This window comes from Malurus melanocephalus, unplaced genomic scaffold, assembly GCF_030028575.1.
Source record: "Malurus melanocephalus ecotype Western Australia unplaced genomic scaffold, MMel_1.1 scaffold_385, whole genome shotgun sequence".
Taxonomy (NCBI): domain Eukaryota; kingdom Metazoa; phylum Chordata; class Aves; order Passeriformes; family Maluridae; genus Malurus; species Malurus melanocephalus.
The window spans coordinates 426,102-440,545 of record NW_026623617.1 but is presented as its reverse complement, the minus strand read 5'-3'; the positions used below and the strand labels follow the sequence as shown (position 1 = coordinate 440,545).

Here is a 14,444-nt window from a genome sequence, read left to right as displayed (position 1 = left end):
CCTTTCAAATCTCCCTACATGCATGTAATCTGAAATGAAGCTCTAACTGGAGTCTTCAGAATCAGTGGGAAGACATGAATACCGGTAGAATCAAATTCATTTTTGAGGGACTAAACTGCAGTGAAGAAGAACTAAAAAATCACTGGTAAATGCTCTGATAAATAAAAGGATGATGGTATCTAGGTCATTCTGTTCTAAAAGACAAATACATTTCCCAAATAGGATTCATCAGACTGAGAATGTATATGTTATCAGTGTCCACACTTCTAAAAGTTAGACAGAAAATTGTAGTCAATGTGACATTTGCAACTTTACTGCTCAATCCCTTTCCTTCATTTGAATAATCACATCAAGGTACTRAATTTCAAACTGAACTTGTCTGCTAACAAGAAAGATGATCCAACATCTGCAATATGTAAATTGACTGAATTTCTACATTTGGCTATAATATCATCTTATTTTCACTTTCACTGTTAAATTTGTCAGCCAAACTTGAAACTCTTAAACACAGGGGAAGCATATATCGAAACCACTTTACTCAAACAAAGTTTTTTCAATGTTATGGAATGTTAGAAAGTGACTTTAAAGTCCATCTCTGCCCTCAGACTTTTGTCCTTGTCACATATGCACAACCAAAGATTATTTAGACCGCAGAGATCAGGAAGTAACTGAACTGTTCTCTGAGAATGCTTTATCCAGAAGGGCAAGTTTTTGAAGCCTTTTCACATTTATTAAAGTTAGGGATTACCAGATGCCTGTGTGCAAATTAATTTTCTAATCACTTCTGAGGCACCCCACCTTTTGCTCTCCTCATTAGTCAAATGACAGAGATGTACACCCTCTGTTTTGATTAGCTCCAGGCCGGTGTGAGAATGCAAATTAATCCATACTTCCAGTAAAAAAACTTTTTTAGTATGTTGCTCAGTCATACTTGACTATACTTTCAGTTAAGAAGTCCATTGAATATACAATTCCTATGATTCCTCCTTTCCCAGACAATATTACTTGCGTTYTAAAAGTTCTTTATGTCTTCATGATAGCTAGCAAGCTTCATCACCAGAAAATATTAATCCTGCAAACTCTTCAACYCTCAAGATATGTGATCAAATCTCAGGTATTTGTCAAAGGCATTATATCTCAATAGAAATGATAAGTGACTTGTTATTTGTGATCTTTGCACACATTTACTCATCTGTCATTCAGGGCACTCTTCAGATGCACTTGGCTTTCTTCACATTAAAATGTTTGTGCTTGGTTTAGATACAGAAGAGAAYCTGGGACCTGAAAGATCACATAAATCCTCTTGCAGTTCTTTCAGATCAGTTTGTCTGCAGCGCCCTTCAGTTTCTGACCTCATCTTACCTCCCTTCCCAGTGCTGAGGAAATGACTCATTTTGTTCTACTGTATTTTAATTTGCAACATGGAATTCTCTCCCTTCCAACTCATCACATCTCTATCCTTCTTTGTGTAAACTGTAAGGATGTAAGACTGGGAGAGATTTTCAGCCCTTCATTCAGTGGAAAGGGAATATTCTGACACTTCACAAGGTCTGCTTCAGCTTCAAGAATACAAATTAGAACTTCTCACTCCCAAAGAAAGATTCTTCCTCTTATATCTACAAATCTTTCCCACAAATTTGTTCTTTGACTCTTCTCCACCAAAATAAACCAAGCTAACACAGGCTCATCCAATAAAACAGAGCTTTGCAGCATGTTTCAGCAACACTGTTACATCTTGAGTGAGACAACTATAGAGAATTTTTGAAATAATCACTTTTATTCTTTATTTCTTAATAAGCAAAAAAAAGCTGAATTAAAACCAAAGACTTCTCCAAGAAAATTAATGTTTGTTTATTACTGAAACTGCAAATGATAAAATAAGTTCTGTTAATGAGTTTTATCATGACGTTTGCTAAAAAAAAGATTGGAATTAATGATATAGTGATTAAAAACATTCAAGTTTTCTCAGTCTCAAGTTCAACATAACCTACAGGTAATTTTATAGATTTTATGTCATTCCCAATTAGAGAAATTTGGTTGAAACTGGATAACCTGTTCAAAGACATTTATGGGTGCACCAGCAGACAAAGGTGGACAATCCAGCAGCATATTTTTCTTTTTTGTTGTCCTTAAGAATCCAGATTAAAAAAAAAATAAAGCAAACAAAATCCAACCAAACCAAACCAAAAATTGCCAAAAGCCATACATTATTCACTGCCATTAAGAACTGATTGCTGAAGAATATGTCAGATTTCCAGCCTGAGGTATTACATGGTATTCTCTACAGCACGTACTGGTTTAATAATCCAGTGTACTCCTGCTCAGGCTAGGAGGGTAAAAGACACTTAGGGCAGTSAGACTTGCAATGCCTAAACTACAAAAATAGAAGTCATCTCTACCTTAATTTCCTTATTTAATTTTAAAAGGTGTGTATAGACCAGAACTTGCTGATTAGCTTTTAATTCTCAAGAAATTGCCACTCCATTGCTTTCCTTTTCAAATTAAACCATTCTCTGTCTGCATTTCTCAACCTCTCAGAATATAAAGATCTACAGTAATAAAAAAAAATTAAAAAAAAAATAGCAAAACAGGAAAACTCAAAAATTAAAGAAAAAAATTGTATTCCTATGAATCTTTTGTTAGTGGAGGAATTTAAATGTGTGTATATTTATATTTAGAGACATTTTGAGAATTATTTCATTTTTTCTTCTTCATTCTTTCTTCTCCAACATGCTAAAGGAAGAACTGTCTAAAGCTGAAGGTATGAGACAAGGATTGTTATGGAACTGTTACTCTTAAAATTTCCAGTATGACTTCAGAAAAGTCAGTTCCTACCCACCTCTGAACTTCCTCTATGCAGCTATGGAGAACTCAGTTCTSGTATCTTACAGCTGAACTGTGAGGCCAGCTCCAGAAAGGAATGGCACACTCAGCTATCACATTAATAGAGGCTTCGTAAGTATAATAGATCAATCTGTCAAATTCCTTCCACAAAAACTTGCCTCTTTGAAAGATTGAAATACAGTTTCATACATAGTCACAGAAGAAATCTCTCATACATGGTAGAAGTAATGACAGTATCATCATGTAATCTAGCTAGGAGTTTAARAGATTTAAAGCTCTGCATTACAGTTTGGCAGATTATATGTCTGACAGCATTTAGMTAAGACATCTGTAGCTGTCAAGTGTAATCACTGTAATGAATGTTCTTCTGTAATCTAAGAGACAACTATTCAGCAAATTTTTAACATCTGGCTAGTCAGCGACTTTTCAGCTAAAGAGGTCAAAACTTACTATTTTTAGGAAGAAATTTTATTCAAAATCTCTTTTCCTACTTCCACTTTTGTGGCATATATTCCTGTAATATTTTAAGCCTCAAAATCTGCAGGAAGCATATTCATAATTACTTAAAACTGCATTGAAATCCAACACAAATTCTTAGAGCTTCACTATGCCATGGAGTATCTTTAGGTCATCAGTTGGCAGGAAAGGCACAATTTCACATTATTACTTCCATGCTCCCATTATTATTTAAACATTTACTGTGTGGCCAAAACTAAAGGCAAATAGAGGGCTCTAAGGAAATACATTTTTCTAACACACAAATTGTTTTCTAAACTTAATTCTTGTAATGCATTTAACACTTTAGTTGTACTTCTATGTAAAAACATCATTCCTTTTGCAAGGAAGAGTCATAGAACAGACTCACAGAACTGTTTGTGTTGGAAGGGAAATTYACAGGCCATCCAGTCCAACCCTCTGCAAAGAGCAAGGGATTCCTTAACTAGATCAGGTTGCTCAGAGTCCCACTGCACTTGACCTTGAATGATTACAGGGATGGGGCATCCACTACATCTCTGGGCAACTGGTGCCAGTGTTTCAYCTTCCTCATTATACAAAAATTCTTTCTTATATCTTTCTATTTTTCTATTTATTGTGTGTCCATAGGAGAGTAACCAGGTTGGTGAAGCCTTGGAACATAAGCCCTATGAGGAACAATTGAGGGAGCTGGGGTTGTTTTGCCTGGAGAAAAGGAGACTCAGAGGTGACTTTTTATCAGTCTACAACTTCCTGAAACATGGTTGTAGTCAGGTGGGGGTTGGTCTCTTTCTCCAGGCAACAACTGGCAGAATGAGAGGAGACAGTCAAAGCTGCACYAAGGGAAATATAGGTTAGATATTAGGAAAGATATTTTTACAGAGTGACAAAGCACTGGAATTGTGCCCAGAGAGGTGGTGGAATCACCATCCCTGGATGCGTTTGAAAAAAGACTGGATGTGGTGCTGGTGCCATGGTTTAGTTGAGGTGTTAGGGCATGGGTTGGACTCAAAGATCTGGAGGGTCTCTTCCAGCTCTAGTGATTCTGTGATTCATTGATTTTGTGATTCTGTGATTCTGTTAACTGATAGGGAAAAATAAGTGGTTTTTTGGCTCTTCATTTGCAAGAGATCACTTTTTAATAAACAGTACCAGAGAGGCTATTAATCTAAAGCTTTTAGACATTCTTTACACTAATCAAYATTTTCATATTTTCAACAATAACATAAAAGAAGCACATTCTGGCATGTGATTAACACACTGAGAAAAATAAAACTCATGCAGAARATAAATAGGAATTACCTTCTTGTGTTTTTTTGCAGTGTATTGCAGTCAGAATGTTTAACTGAAGCTGAAACTTTTTGCTTAGCCAGGATTATTTCTTTAGCCTAAACAAAAATAGACAAAACATAATTCTCATAAAAGTTGACACTTTTGCTTGCAAGCTTTTAAATAATCTTTCAAAAATAGAAAATTGAGGCATTTGCATAAATTTTCTCTTGTGACATTTGCTCTTTCTGTTATATCTTAACCTTCTTCACTCAGCATGAAACAAACATTAGGCAAGCTAAACTAAATTATCTGAATGGAATTATAGTCAAACATTTATAAAATTATATATAAAAGAGTATTTAAATATATACATCTACTTGTATTTAAACATATGCTGTCTTGTTTTGTACATTTTAATAATGTACATTACTGGCTGCTTTTCAGCTCAGGGGTCCAAGTACTTGTTCACACATTTTTATTAAAAAATCAGATGCAGTCTGGACTTCTCATTCTTTACAAAAATGACAAGTGACCACAAACTCCCTCAACTCCTTTGCTAAAGCAGAATCTTAAGTTCAAAGTCCAAATGAATCTCACTTTTCAAAGAAAACATGTTCACTATGATTTTTAGGAAGATATGTTATTGACAAGAGTATCTCATTGCAAAAGAATCTCTTTCCCTTCATAACAATAGCATATGAGAGCAATCCTTTAAGCATTTGAAARGAAGAAGAACAGGAACTATACCAAACAGTTCCATTTATTGACTATTTCATAGCACAATTGATGTGAAAGCAGTTTGTTTCAGAAGCCTTGGGAATTTAGTCTCCATTCTAAATCCCACATGAAATAAAGAGTCTGTAGCTTCTGACAATTGTTTCTGAAAATCAGTGTGAAGAGGCTGATCCCCTCTGAATCTGCATATGCTCTGATGAAGTCTATTTCTCTGYACCTTCCCTCTTTTCTCAGAAGGCTCTCAAGTGTTTGTTTTTTTTAAACACAAATTCATTCCATTGATCCCCTTGGTTCTCATGCTCCTTATTTTTCTCTCAGAGCACATCATGAAGGATGGTGAAGAAACATGCCAATTTTGCACTCAAAAGAAAATACATCCTTGACAAGAACCATCCTTGGAATTTAGGAGGGATTAGGATTTGCYGACCAGAACATCTATCAGTTATCAAATATTGTTTGACTTAAAAAACCTTCTGCTCAGAAGAAGGTGACTACCTCTGTTAAATTAAAAAAAATACTATAATTTTTTCTTCTTTTTTTCACCTGGTGAAGCAGTGGTGAGCTTCACCAAGCCAACAACTGATGGCTCATCTCTTAATGACCATGATCAATGAGGAAAATTGTTTCCCAAAACAGAACTGCCACAGATTGTGGCCAAAGATAAATTTTGGGCTCARTGGAAAGATAACAGTGTGAAATTTAAAGCCTGTGGTATATAGGAAGATGGAGTAAACTAGTATAATGAACCTTTCTGAAAGTTATTCTATAATCCTATTTCTAATATTTATATTTTTGTGTACATTTTTGGGCACCACAATACAAAAAAGACATGAGGTTACAAGAAAGCATCCAAAGGAGGCCACRAGGATGGTGAAGATCTGGAAAAGAAGCTTTATGAGCAGGCTGAGGTCACTTGGTCTCTTCAGCCTGAAGAAGAAGAGATTGAGGGGAGGCATCACTGAGGTGTTCAACATCCTCATGAGGGGAAGAGAAGGGGCAGGCACTGATCTCTCTGGTGACCAGTGACAGGACCTGAGGGAATGGCCAGAAGTTGTGTCAGGGGAGGTTTAGGTTGGATATCAGGAAAAGGTTCTTCATCCAGAGAGTTCCTTGGTACTGGAACAGGCTCCCCGGGGAAGCGGTCACCGCACCAAGGCTGACATAGTTCAGGAGACACTTTGACAATGCTCATAGTGTGACTCTTGGKGTGTCCTGTTAAGGGCCAGGAGTTGGATTTGATGATCCTGATGGGTTTTATCCAACTCAGAATAATCTATGATTCTATGGTTAATTAGAAAACAGAAAGGACACCTCGTTTAAGATCATTAACAAAGTATTCTAGATATAGATGTTTTAAATAAAATCTCAAATCTATTTGAGAAAACAGAAGGAATATATAAAAAATGTATTTTTCTTCATTTTTTCAGTCCACCTTTTTTTTTTGCAATGGCTTTCTTTTTCTACAAAGGGAATTCCTCTGAGTAATAGATTTTCCCTGAAACAGAAATAGGTTCCCTGAAATAGATTTTCCCTGAAATTTATGCTAAAGGATTATTAGATTTCTAGGGTTCCACAGCTGTGCCTCCACATGCCTTTGATGGTAATGAAATATTACTGCATTTACCATACCTAGATAAGTGAGAATTATATAATGTAATTCTATCAAATAACACTGACATGCATAATACACACCACTCCTATTTTTAGATTAATTAAGTAATCTAAGTCTCAYTGATCTTTAAATTTCTAATGCTTTTGAAGGCCTAGGCAATAAAAAGCTGTCAGCATTCATTTGTGACTGCTAATATAATAAAGAATTAATCAAAAGACCAAATTTTTCTCTCTGATTCACTAAAATAAGAAAAAGMAAGTTTTAAAACATGACAGAGGATGTCTCAGAACCCTAAATAAAACCTGCTTGTTAATAACACTGGGGTTTGATACTTTTACTCAGACAGTAATTAAAATGCTGATGTAATTTACTGATGACATTTTATGAAATCATTTATTTAATATGCCAATTTTAGTCAAGTTCTATTAAAGAATCGCTGTTCTTAATTTTCCTGCATCATCTGCAAAGATCAAGCACACAGTTTCAAAATCTGAGAAGCTTCATGTCACAAGTATTTTTCCCAGAACATGAGGCATGTGCAATGTAGTCATTATCAACATCTCATTCATGCAAAATCTCTTTAAAGATGATTATTACAGTAAAAACACTATAATTTGAAAGTGTCGCTTTATTATTTCACTGAATGTTGTGTCCTTCAGTTTCTTTTGATGACTTTCCAAAAAATGTTGGTAGCCTCTGCCTTAGAAATCACCATTCTRTGGTAATTTGTTGTATAGCAAATACTATGGTTAAAAAATGTTTCCAGAATAATGTGAAAATTATTTGCTTTCTTTTACATCAAGTGGAATTTACTATCTCCAGCATCTGTGGTGTCGCAAGGTCATCAGAGAGGCAAGAAAAGAGATTTTCTTTTTCTTTATGAAGGGTAGGAACTATAAGCAGGCTGGAAGATGAATGGTGAAAGGTTTATAAACCTGATCAGAAACTCACTAAAGYGAGTGAAAAATAATTAGATTTCAGACAGATTTCTGTTGTTACTGAGAAGAAGAGATATTTTTAGGATACTATTGCATGAAGCTTATTATAGGACACTATTTTTAGATTAGTGGACAATATTTCAGTTACGTAAGGAATGTACTAGGCCATTTATCTAGTTGCAAAAAAAAAAAAAAWTGATAACTGTTTATCATKAACAAAAGGGTTAAACATAGTGCAATGGAGTAATTAAGCTTGTCATGTCACTGATATAGCCTGAAAGACATTGCATGAATTCTGGTCTTCCCATTATTTTACAAAGAGGAATTCACATTAAGCTGGTGATCTCAAACTAGTACTCTCAAGCATTGATGAGATCAACCATAATATTCTGTAAGAAAAAAATATCTATTGGCTTTCCTGTTGCTAATCATTATACATTATGCCTTTCTTCCTAGATTGCATCCCATTAGCAATAATAAATTTGTGTGGTTTGAGATAATCTGAAGAGGATCTACAGCCCAAAAGTTTAATTGAGCACTCTATTTCAGTCCTAGGCGAAGAAGATAGACTCTGTGACTGTAATATAGAACAATGAACAATAGGTTAGTATCTGTTACATGCAATTGCTGTGAAGTAACACAGATCCATCTTTGGTCAGCAAATCCATGAAGTTCACAGGATCACAGAATGCTGGAGATTGKCAGGRACCTGTGGAGGTCATCTGGTCCAAGCCCTCTGCTCACACAGGGCCCACTTGAGCCAGTTGCCCAAGGGCATATCCTGATGGCTTTAGAATATCTCCAGGGATGGAGGAYTCACAACCTCTCTGGATGACCTGTGCAGGCACCTGGTCACCCTCACAGCTTCCTGATATTCAGAGGGAACTCCATGTTCGGTCTGTGCCCACTGTCTCTGGTGTTGTGACTGGGCACCACTGAAAAGAGCCTGGCTCTGCCTCTTTGCAYCCTCCCTTTAGGTATTTCTGTGTGCTGATAAGATCCCCCTGAGCTTTTCTCTTCCCCAGGCTGAGCAGCCCCAGCTCTCTCAGCCTTTCCCCACAGGAGAGGTGCTCCAGTTCCTTCATCATCTCTGTGGCCCTTTGCAGGATYCCCTCCAGTATGTCCATGTTCCTCTTGCACTGGGGAGCCCAGCACAGGACACAGCACTCCATGTGTATCTCACCAATGCTGAACAGAGGGGAAAGATGGCCTCCCTCCACCTGTTCAAGACACAACTGTTCTATTACAGAAGAGGACACTGCTGACTCATGTTCAACCTAGTGACAGCCAAGACTCCCAGGTGCTTTTCTGCAAAGCTGCTTTCCAGGATCCATTGACAACAAGAGACCACGCAACATTCCATTCATGCATCTCTTGCYGTGTCCAAGCTACTCAAGTAGTTTTAACCAAACCAAGACCAAGCTGAGAACATCAACCCAGTTATTCTATAGTGATTCTCTCTTCTCATGTCTTACAAATGTCTGAGAATCATGTATTCTGAGATGAAGCTTGCTCCAGGTAAAATATGTAGGTGTAGCTAAAATATCATGGTAGGTTAAATATAAAGTTAATAATGGAATAAAAGCAGTTCTCAATCACAGTATGAACAGAGAATATTCATTTTGCTGATTTAAGTATGACTTTATAGGCAGGCAGCAGAGTTAATATATATCCAGAAACTCCTGGAAATATTTACATTTTCTAAGGCATTGATCATCCACACAGAGACTAGTAAAAAGTATGAGTAATAAAAGCAGGTAATGAGATGGAATACTGATAGTACTTAAAATATCCYAAAGACAACTAACTATTAGACAAAACTATTCATATACATTTGAAAATTACACTATCCAAAATGGCAAATGTCAAGGCCTCACATTCAAACAAATTTATGAAAACATAAAATCTCATTGGAGTGAATTTTGRACATTAAGAAAATATGTACCTTAACCAAATAAGTACAATTTTCAGTATTCTTCAAGTTCTTGGTAAAACTGTGTGTTTGGTGCTAGAGTAAGTTTGTGATTCAATGAGAGGCTATCTTCATAGGGAGAGACAGATGCTATGGGACTACAGTGTGGAAGGGAATATAGAAGGTAATAACCACAAATGGAAAAAGCCAAAAGATGAAAAATAACTTTTTATTTAGACCTACTAGATGCATAGTATTAGAATTAAACCAGAGCACAAAGAGAAAGATATGACCCCATATAGTAGATGAAGCTAATTCACTTAAATTTCTTCCTTCACAAGAAAATGCTTCATTTGATACATTCTGGCAGAGTCACACATAGCAGCATGTCCCCTGCCCTTACACAACAGAGAAACTTCCTGAAGGCCAGAAGGGTAAGGCTAGAGAACTAAGAGATTATTTTTTTTTTCTAGAATTATCCTTGTGAAGAGTTACCCTATTCTGAAAGTCAAAAGTGTAAGATGTAGCCCTAGAGGCCTTAAAAGCAGYCCAAACCTCCAAAGGCATAACAGCAGGAGATGATACAGTTGATTAACTTCTCCCTCAGCACCCAGGACTCCACCTAAAATCCGTTCTCATCTCTGGAACTCTACCTCCTGAAAACTTCCAACTCTCTGTCTGCTCCAAACAGTTTTAGATGAAATACCATGTTGCTACAACCTTCTTGCTCTATGATTACAATAGTTTGTACAGCTGGTCAGTGGATCCCTTCCAGCCAGGGAGAGCACGAAAGCAAAATGAATTAAGAAACTCTTGCTCCAAACGCCTGAGACATGAGAGTAGTGCATYATCCCTTTATTTGAACAAATACATAACCTTCATACATATGTGTGCCACACAAATTCTGACAAAACTGATTTGCTTGTATTATTTCACAAGTGGAAAAAGAAAGTAGGTATGTTGTTTATTTTCATTAGTTAAAAAAAGCCATGTTCTTTCACATTTGCATAATACTGCATGCTTAGCATAGTCTCWTTTAGCTTATAAAAAGCTGGTTTTGTTTAAAGGAAATACAAATTTCTCTTAATACTGATTTTCATTATGATTCTTTAGAGGGATTTTAAATACTAAGGCTTGGCTCTACAATGAAATTGTCCTTATGCAATGTCCCTTTTTTGGAAAACATGCCCTGATGGGAAAGGCTAGATTGCATATCTTTAGCAAGCCAGATGTTACCTGTAWCTCAGACACATTCCCAAAGTACCCACAACATTTAAGGATCTCTGTGTGATGTCTTGTCAGACTATTTTGCATACCTTTGGCATGGTGACAACTAAATGACCAGTTGTTTGTGATCTTTTTGCAGAGCTGCTGTCTGGCTTCACTTCCTCAGGGAGCACAAGCTGAAATGGCTAAGAGACAACATGGTCTTGAAATATATCATGCTAAAATATTTTTTTCTTTCTTTCATATGGACAGAACAAATAAAAAATCACCACTCTCACATCCTTTGATTTTAAGGACACTGCAGGTCTAAATCTTTTCACTTTGTGTAGGGTATTACTAATCCTAATAAATTATGCTCAATAGCTTTTACTTACGAGTCAGATGTATGTTCCTGAACTGCTGCCATTCCTGAAGTAGCATTTCAAAAGAAGGTTATAAAATGATGCTTGACTTATATTAGCAATTAAAKGAGAAAGATTATCCAGTCTATTTAGATGTAAAGCAATTCTCAAGTTTTGTTTATGCAGTTGGCTCAGTCGAAAATAGAGATTTTGGTTTACTGTGGAAGTATTTTGAATTTTTTAAATGATGATAAAATTAAAACTACTGAGAAGAGAGAAAACTGRAATGACATTTTAAATGCCCTTTCAAAAGAATATACATCCATTGGTTTCTGTCAGCTATAAATTCCTGATTGTGAAATTGCTAAATTCTAGCCTAGAGCAACTACGAAGCTCTCTTCTAAAGTGAATTATGGTACACTGTGGGGGGGGAATAACAAGAGAGGGTTAGAAGGAAAGTGGAATTTTATTTCAGGGTTTGCACATCTTTTGGTTAGGACTTCCACAGTTTATGTGTGGTCCAAAATAATGCAGGTATTGAAAGAACATTCTTTCTGCATAGATGYAAATAACTGGTAACTTACAGAAGTCAAATCCAGAGTCCACTGAATAACTGTATAACTATAACTCTTGCTTTGAAATGAATTTAGCAAGAAATCACTAACCTTTCCCTTCACCAGTACTCGTATGTAAGTTGGCTGCACATCAACATCAAGTWGAGAAGTGTCCAAATGCCTTGAGAATGAAATATAAATAAATTAATCAATTTACAATAGACCATATAGTTCTTCCAAGACTTTACAGTTTATACAGCACAAGCTTAAATTTTAGTTATTAAGTTATACAAAATACTATTAGGATTTAAAGTTTTGGGGGGAAAAAGCCCACAAAATTCCCATGAATGTCAATTAAAATAATGTCTAAATTCTGTCAAGTCCATGACATCAGCTATTGTATAACCGCAAGAATTCAAAAYCCTTGAGGAAAACAAAGAGGTCTTTCATCTGTTAATTCATTGCTTTACAATATCAAAATGAATCTATGTGATATTTAAAATTGTGAAAATATTTTGCTACTTTTCCTTCTAAGGCTTTACTAATAAATTTATAATAGAAGTTCCCTTTTTTTGTACAGAATTTTCTGGAAAATAATGAATAGAAGTACTTCCCATTCCCAGAAAACACAGTGRTTTTAAATCTTTCAAACAAAATTTCTGACCTGTAAAGCTCCCCTTTAACATCTGCTCTTCACCATGTGACACCTGACATGACTCGTGATTGCACAAGTACCTATTTCCCATTTCCCTCCTTTTATAAAATTACTTTATAGGTGAAATTTTCAAATGTTTTAGTCTGCATTTCTTACAAGTGAGCRCAGAGTATTAAAATATGGACTGCCCAGAGTCCCAAAGTGTTAAAGAAATGACTGGATGTGGCACTTAGTGCCATGGTCTAGTTGACAMGGTCATGATGGGTCAAAGTCTGGACTCAATGATCTTGAAGATCTTTTCCAACCTAAATAATTCCGTGATTCTGCAGTACATCCAGCGACTTATTGCACCTGAATAGATTTTCTGGGGTTCCGTAAAAATTCTGTATCTTACAAGTAGATACAGAGGTTTGCACAGAAACATAGAGCAAACCTCTTCGGAGGGAAATTAATGAATTTCAGGGGAAGAACACCTGGCATGAATAACATCTCTATGCTATAAAACTAGTTCAAATTTTATGTAACAAGTTTCTACTATGAATAAGTAAAGTTGTGTATTTCCAGGCCCTTCCTGAAGAATGGAAAAGGTCATTGCATCGTTTAGCAGTATATGTACTATCAAATAGTTATCTGGTCTCCTTGTCATATTTTGGCCCGGTTCAAACAAAATTTCTTCCAGGCAATGCCCTGGTACAGTTCAAGAATTAACACGAGCCATGGACTCTTTCCASTAATCAAGGAAAATAGGACAAGGCTACCCTACTCTGTCTCAGRGAGAAGAATTTAACTAGAAGCACATGAACTCCACTGGAGCACATCTAGGGCTAAAGAATGAGAAWAAAATCCCACTCCCTACAGTCCTTATCTGCAAATGAGAAATGGAGAAGATTTTACATAATTATAAAAAAAACAAGTATGGGAGAAACCTGCCTCTAGACTGCAGAAAACATCAGCTCCCAAATGAATTACTAGACACAGTCCCAAATTAGGATTAACAGAACAGTCAAAGGGGCCTTTGTCTTACTTAGCTTCACTTTGTTGACACAGGCTTCAAGATTGGTTCAACTATCCACTATGTTATTTGTTTTCCTCTTGAAAAGTCCCCATTAYAGAGAGCAGTATAATTGAAACACTGTGTATGACATCTTATGWGTGGCAAAAATGAAGAGGAAAAAGAAATCTGACCTGTAAACAGCAAGATCCAAGATGATCTGGTTGTTTTCTTCATCATCTTTCAAAGAGAAATGAAGCCTWATAACAAGAAACACATCCAGGATAAATACTACTGGAGTGAATAAGCAAACATTACAGCATACTTCAAATGTTAGCAATTWTAGATGAATACAAACACCATTTACACAATATGCCATGTAATCCTTTTAGAAACAGTTGCAATTTGCCCCATGAACAGAAAAAATTACTGGCAWTTGAGTCAAGGTCATTGTTACATTTATTTTGTGCTTTCCCTACTCAAACYACAAGAAGAAAAAAGCCCTCTGTTGAAGGTCAGTTAAAATTAAGCTTATTCTGTCAATGCAGAACGAGAGACATCTGCTGGTGAAACTTGCCTGCTCCATTACATTTTCATAGGAAAAAAACAGTTCCAAAATGCACRAAAACCACAGAACTTTGTAATTCTAACCTTATGGTATGTTAAAATAAAACCCTTTCATAGCAATTAATTTGCCCAAAGTATAAATATCTCTCTGTGCATTTCCAAAGTACAACATGATTTGCATAATATCCTTGATTCTATATTTGCTGAAAATGAGCCTGTAGATTGTACTAGCTGCATGTTTGTGATCTGCTGGCTGTGCTCTTAAAATTGAGAACAAATCTTATCAGTTATAAATTGGCGTCATCTATTACTACAGCTGTAA

At 36.0% G+C, this 14,444-nt stretch overlaps 1 protein-coding gene across 1 annotated transcript in view; it reads right to left on the bottom strand.

Annotated features, from left to right (window-relative positions):
- LOC130581134 (dynein axonemal assembly factor 11-like) overlaps nucleotides 1-14,444 on the bottom strand; it is a 55,567-nt gene that overhangs the window by 4,646 nt on the left and 36,477 nt on the right. The window contains exons 11-14 of the mRNA XM_057379066.1: nucleotides 13,750-13,815; nucleotides 12,021-12,090; nucleotides 11,104-11,199; nucleotides 4,621-4,706 (exon numbers count right to left, since the gene is read on the bottom strand). Coding sequence (XP_057235049.1) covers nucleotides 4,621-4,706; nucleotides 11,104-11,199; nucleotides 12,021-12,090; nucleotides 13,750-13,815 — 318 coding nt within the window. The remainder of the gene's footprint in view (nucleotides 1-4,620; nucleotides 4,707-11,103; nucleotides 11,200-12,020; nucleotides 12,091-13,749; nucleotides 13,816-14,444) is intronic.